General features: G+C 38.4%; 1 protein-coding gene and 1 pseudogene across 1 annotated transcript in view; both read right to left on the bottom strand.

Annotated features, from left to right (window-relative positions):
- Positions 1 to 74: 74 nt before the first annotated feature.
- pdzph1 (PDZ and pleckstrin homology domains 1) overlaps positions 75 to 7127 on the bottom strand; it is a 23113-nt gene continuing 16060 nt past the window's right edge. Inside the window, exons 12-13 of the mRNA XM_024135075.2 lie at positions 1629 to 1764; positions 75 to 1139 (exon numbers count right to left, since the gene is read on the bottom strand). Of these exons, the coding sequence (XP_023990843.1) occupies positions 1040 to 1139; positions 1629 to 1764 (236 nt within the window). The 3' untranslated portion in view covers positions 75 to 1039. The remainder of the gene's footprint in view (positions 1140 to 1628; positions 1765 to 7127) is intronic.
- Positions 4172 to 7127, bottom strand: part of LOC139023873 (lysozyme C II-like) — a 3256-nt pseudogene continuing 300 nt past the window's right edge.

The raw sequence follows: 7127 nt of genomic DNA, 5'->3' as shown, positions 1-7127 counted from the left end.
ATGTTTTATTTGTTGTTGGTGTTGTGTAGCAATGATAGATGATAGAGTTGTCTTATTATAGTCAAACTGTCATGTAATTTATTATGTGTTTATTATTCAGCCAACATCATCATCTCTGAAATGGTGTAGTGCAGTATTGCTAAGGAAGCTAACAAGTATCAAAACATACAACAAGCCCATAGCAACAATTCAAAATCCTCCAGACAACTCCATCCATATCCATAACTCCATCCATATCCACAACTCCATCCATATCATATGTTTACAAATGCGTATGAAATGCATAATGCCAGAAACTCATTCAATTACCAATTACTTGCAGACTTGTTCAGTGAGAATCTGGAGAAATTGTTGAAAAAGCWTAGCAGCAGAGGAATTCTAAAATTTAATTACTTCAAAATGTGAATGGATCTGTGAAAAACATTCTATCTTCTTTTCCAACACACTCTACAATACTYCAAGGTCTATTTAAAAGAACAAATATTTCCCMCCCCMAAAAAATTACCACCATTAACACTGTTAGTTAAAGAGTAGTTTTCCCAAAGTGCCGGTAATMATTTTTCTGAAGTGAACACACTGTAAATGCCTTGAACCGCTGGTCGTCCAACAAGGGTAAGACTGGTCCCAGGTCTGTGTGTTTGTACTCTTGCATGATAACGTAAACTGACTGACACTCAGGGTATAGTAAAGCGACCTGAAGTTAAACTGCATTGAAATACTCCCATTCAATTTCCAGCTTTACATGGAATCCTTCAAGGGAACGTCAAACATAACCAATATTAAAGGGATAAGTCACTCAAAAACGATATACTTTAGTATTTTGATCATAAGTTCACTGTTAATACAATCCCCCCGAAATCCCATTGTGCATGTCAGTAGTCAAGTTTTTCAGTACAGAGTAAAAACTGTGATGATGATGATATGTTTTGCATCATTACAGGTTTTTGAGTAAAGTGATCCTTTAACATGCTTTTGGTTAAACCAAACCAGAMGCTAGGACAGTAAAGGTTGGTTGCGATGCGAGGAGTATCCATCGAGCTCACATTCTGGTCTCCTCTGGTGGTCGATTCATGTAGTCCTGAACGGCCTGATGGTATGGTAGCCATTTTTTTGCGGATGCTTTTATAGACAAGATCCATCTGTGAACATGAACTTCAGAATTGATTAATTATCGCGAAGGTATTTCCAAGCATACAGTATTATGTCATGTTAAAAAGCTGTGCCTTTATTCCTTCCTAAATCAATGCAATAAGAGTCTACTTTGTGTCAAAAGTTTATTTATAAACGTGCACAGGATACAACCCACTGGGCAAAAACGGGTTAAATCAACATTGTTTCCAAGCAATTTCAACAACAAAAAAACRTTGAATCAAAGTGGAAAATTGTTTGGATTTGCAAAAAGTCCTCAACCATCTTTTTTTCAACCAACTTTTAACCTAAATCCAATGACATGGTGAACTTGTTTTGTTGATTTCAAGTTGAATTCACATTAGTTGACAAATCAACCAAATGTAAATCAAAACTGGACATTGAAATGTTGTCTGTGCCCAGTGGGAACAGGTGTAAACAGTACAGTGAAATGTTTACTTAAAATGTGCCAACATGTGTAAAATGTGTGAACATCTCACCGTTTGTTTTCCATGGGGTTTTCAGCACAGAGATAGAACGTTTTGAACTCTTCCGAAGGGGGTTTCAGTTCAATGGTGGATTTCTTGGATCCCAAGGACTGTTCCCTCACAGTGTACCCATGTAAGTAGATTCCCCCTGGAGGGAGTCAGATATATATATATTACAGTAGTTAGCAGAGGAGGCTTCTAGAGGCAGTCAGATACTGTATATTACAGTAGTTAGCAGAGGAGGCTTCTAGAGGCAGTCAGATATCTAGAAGCCTCCTCTGCTAACTATGTAATATACAGTATCTGACTGCCTCTAGAAGCCTCCTCTGCTAACTACTGTAATTACAGTATCTGACTGCCTCTAAAGCCTCCTCTGCTAACTACGTAATATACAGTATCTGACTGCCTCTAGAAGCCTCCTCTGCTAACTACTGTAATATACAGTATCTGACTGCTCTAGAAGCCTCCTCTGCTAATACTGTAATATACAGTATCTGACTGCCTCTAGAAGCCTCCTCTGCTAACTACTGTAATACAGTATCTGACTGCCTCTAGAAGCCTCCTCTGCTAACTACTGTAATATACAGTATTGACTGCCTCTAGAAGCCTCCCTCTGCTAACTACTGTAATATACAGTATCTGACTGCCTCTAGAAGCTCCTCCTGCTAACTACTTAATATACAGTATCTGACTGCCTCTAGAAGCCTCCTCTGCTAACTACTGTAATATACAGTATCTGACTGCCTCTAGAAGCCTCCTCTGCTAACTACTGTAATATATATATCTGACTCCCTCCAGGGGGAATCTACTTACATGGGTACACTGTGAGGGAACAGTCCTTGGGATCCAAGAAATCCACCATTGAACTGAAACCCTTCGGAAGAGTTAAAACTTCTATCTCTGTGCTGAAAACCCCATGGAAAACAAGCGGTGAGATGTTCACACATTTTACACAGTTGGCACATTTTAAGTAAACATTTCACTGTACTGTTTACACCTGTTCCCACTGGGCACAGACAACATTTCAATGTCCAGTTTTGATTTACATTTGGTTGATTTTGTCAACTAATGTGAATTCAACTTGAAATCAACAAAAACAAGTTCACCATGTCATTGGATTTAGGTTAAAAGTTGGTTGAAAAAAAGATGGTTGAGGACTTTTTGCAAATCCAAACAATTTTCACTTTGATTCAAGTTTTTTTGTTGTTGAAATTGCTTGGAACAATGTTGATTTAACCCGTTTTTGCCCAGTGGGTTGTATCCTGTGCACGTTTATAAATAAACTTTTGACACAAAGTAGACTCTTATTGCATTGATTTAGGAAGGAATAAAGGCACAGCTTTTTAACATGACATAATACTGTATGCTTGGAAATACCTTCGCGATAATTAATCAATTCTGAAGTTCATGTTCACAGATGGATCTTGTCTATAAGCATCCGCAAAAAAATGGCTACCATACCATCAGGCCGTTCAGGACTACATGAATCGACCACCAGAGGAGACCAGAATGTGAGCTCGATGGATACTCCTCGCATCGCAACCAACCTTTACTGTCCTAGCTCTGGTTTGGTTTAACCAAAAGCATGTTAAAGGATCACTTTACTCAAAAACCTGTAATGATGCAAAACTATATCATCATCACAGTTTTTACTCGTGTACTGAAAAACTTGACTACTGACATGCACAATGGGATTTCGGGGGATTGTTTAACAGTGAACTTATGATCAAAATACTAAAGTATATCGTTTTTGAGTGACTTATCCCTTTAATATTGGTTATGTTTGACGTTCCCTTGAAGGATTCCATGTAAAGCTGGAATTGAATGGGAGTATTTCAATGCAGTTTAACTTCAGGTCGCTTTACTATACCCTGAGTGTCAGTCAGTTTACGTTATCATGCAAGAGTACAAACACACAGACCTGGGCCAGTCTTACCTTGTTGGACGACCAGCGGTTCAAGGCATTTACAGTGTGTTCACTTCAGAAAAATATTACCGGCACTTTGGGAAAACTACTCTTTAACTAACAGTGTTAATGGTGGTAATTTTTTTGGGGGGGAAATATTTGTTCTTTTAAATAGACCTTGAGTATTGTAGAGTGTGTTGGAAAAGAGATAGAATGTTTTTCACAGATCCATTCACATTTTGAAGTAATTAAATTTTAGAATTCTTCTGCTGCTAAGCTTTTTCAACAATTTCCCACGATCTCCACTGAACAAGTCTGCAAGTAATTGGTAATTGAATGAGTTTCTGGCATATGCATTTCATACGCATTTGTAACATATGATATGGATGGAGTTGTGGATATGGATGGGTTATGGATATGGATGGAGTTGTCTGGAGGATTTTGAATTGTTGCTTGGGCTTGTTGTATGTTTTGATACTTGTTAGCTTCCTTAGCAATACTGCACTACACCATTTCAGAGATGATGATGTTGGCTGAATAATAACACATAATAAATTACATGACAGTTTGACTATAATAAGACAACTCTATCATCTATCATTCTACACAACACCAAACAACAAATAAAACATATTCTTGTTTGATTTTTATGGGTAAGCATGTTGAGCTGTTTACTGATTTGACATGAAGGAATATTATACAGTTATATGATGATACATTTGATACAAAAAAACGATTATTAGTGATTTACTCTGTATTATAAACTGGGTGGTTCGAGCCCTGAATGGTGATTGGCTGAAAGCCGTGGTATATCAGACTGTATCCCACAGGTATGACAAAACATTTATTTGTACTGCTCGAATTACGTTGGTAACCAGTTTTATAACAGCAATAAGGCACCTCGGGGGGTTGTGGTACATTGTATATACCACGGCTAAGGGCTGTTCCAGGCACTCAGCGTTGCGTCGTGCAGAAGAACAGCCCTTAGCCGTGGTATATTGGCCATATACACACCCCCTAGGCCCTTATTGCTTAAATCTAAAATGTATCAATATGTGAAAGTTTACTAGTTAAAGCTGCAGATGCTGATGGATAGTACAAATGGATTCATCTATGAGTTAAGTGTGCTTCAGATGGGTTGAGAAGTGTTCAGCTGCTCCAGTATGGTCTTAGACCCCGCAGCCAGCCACGTAGGACCTCAGGTCCTGATTCTGACAGTGAAGGCGCCAAGCCACCCTAAAATGTACAACACCCCATCATGTTGATATTTGATATATAGACATTAAATATCAGCTATAAGACAACAGAACATAATGTGGAATTGAAGGATGATAGAAGACTTGGAAACGGTTTACATTACGTAGGCATTAATTTCAGGGTATTTTAAGGGAGTATATCAGTTAGTAATTACCATGTACAGGCAGTTCTTACCATTTATGTTCTTCTAAAGGTGAGAGCTAATCCCATTTATACATAGCCTTGTAGAGTGATATTGGGCTACAGGTAACATAAAGTATAAATTCTTTGTACTTAAATGTTTTTGTAACATAGTACTTTCAGGGAAACCTGCCACCTTACCATGCCCCGATTCCGTTCGGGTCCAACACCACACGCTTGGCACAACGGATCGCCACTGTGATGTCATCAGTTAGCAGCTCTGTCAGAAGAAAGAGAAAACCTTTAGTCATAGTACCGTCCGGGAACAGGAGGACCCGAAAGCTTAAAAAACAACAACAATAGCAGCAGATTACTGTACAATGAAACAATGCAGGTAAGTTGGGTCAGGGTTTTACGATAGGAAGTAGGCTCGCCGGGAGCCCCAGTGTCTGTTTATTCTCATTTTGACTGTATTCAAATGTAACATCAGAATTATGTAAGATCAACATTATAGTGCCTTCAGAAAGTATTAATACCCCTTGACCTATTACACATTTTGTTGTGTCACAGCCTAAATTAAAATTGAATTTATCACCATCACAGACAATAGCGAAAACATGTTTTTAGAAATTTGTGCAAATTTATTGAAAATTAAATACAGACATTCTAAGTTACATAAGTATTATTAACCTTGATTGTACACCATTTGCACATTATTCTTTGTTTATTAAGTTGGATGTTGATCATTGCGAGATTTTTGAAGTCATTTTCAAGTCTTGTCATGAATTTTCATGCCGATTTTAAGTTAAACTGTACTATGTTACAGGAAATTCACTGTCTTCTTGGTAAGCAACTCCGGTGTATATTTGGCCTTGTGTTTAGGTTATTGTCCTGCTGAAAGGTATAATTGTCTCCCAGTGTTACGTTACGCTGGGGTCGGAAAGCAGGTGCAGAAGGTGGATTAATACGGAACAGATATAAAAGAAGAAACATGGAAGCGTACTGAACCTGAGAGACAATCAATAACACCTCAGGATGATGAACACAGAGGGCTAAATAAAGGGGAAGTAATCAGGTTTGTGATTAGGATTTCCTTTTGGCTTTTTCCTGTGCTTAGCTCTATATCTGTTTCTTTTTATCCTAAAAAAAATCACCTTGCCAATGACAAGCATACCCATAACATGATGCTGCCACCACCATGCTTGAAAATATGAAGAGTGGTACTCCAGTGATGTGTTGTGTTGGATTTGCCCCAAACATAATTTTATCAGGCATAAAGTAATTATTTCCACATTGTAGTTATTACTTATAGTATTGCAAACAGGATGCATGTTTTAGAATATATGTTATTCTGTACAGACTTCCTTCTTTCATTCTGATAGGTTAGTATTGTGGAGTAACTACAATGCTGTTGATTCATCCAGTTTTCACAGCCATTAAACTCTGTAACTTTTTAAAAACATTAGACTCATATGAGTGTTTCCTTCCTCTCTGGCAACTGAGTTAGGAAGGAGCCTGTATCCTTGTAGTGAATGGGTGTATTGATACACAATCAACGTAATAATTAATAACTTCCCATGTTCAAAGGGATATTCATTTTTTCTTATTTTTAACCACATATAGGTGCCCTTTGCGAGGCATTGGAAAACCTTCCTGGTGTTCGTGGTTGAATCTGTGTTTTGAAATTCGCTGGTCAACTGAAGGACCTTACAGATAATTGTATGTGTGGGGGTACAGAGATGAGTAGTTATTCAAAAATCATGTTAAACACAATTATTGCACACAACTTATGTGACTTGCTAAGCAAATTTGCACTCCAGAATTTGCAAAAATGTCTTAAAACATAACCCACTTTGACATTATGGGGTATTGTGTGTGTAGGTCAGTGACACAAATCTCTATTTAATCCATTTTAAATTCAGGCTGTAACACAACAAAATAAGTGGAATAAGTTAAGGTACACTGCCAATAGCCCTCAACCCGGCACATTTCTTGTCAAAAGTAATGCTCTATGTTATGCGATGCCATTCGGTATGCAGGCTACTCACGGTTGCAGGATACCACAGACGTTCTAGCCCCGGGGTACGTCCGTCGTCACACCAGTAGGGCTGTTGATCTGGAAGATGCCATAGTCGGTGGAGCCGTCGGTGTTGCGGTTGGTGGCCTGGGTATTGTAGCTCGACTCCCATTTAGACAGGCCACCTTAGAGGACATATGTCACGCGGTGG

Source organism: Salvelinus sp. IW2-2015, unplaced genomic scaffold (assembly GCF_002910315.2).
Source record: "Salvelinus sp. IW2-2015 unplaced genomic scaffold, ASM291031v2 Un_scaffold75, whole genome shotgun sequence".
NCBI lineage: Eukaryota > Metazoa > Chordata > Actinopteri > Salmoniformes > Salmonidae > Salvelinus > Salvelinus sp. IW2-2015.
This window is presented reverse-complemented; position numbering and strand designations above follow the sequence as displayed.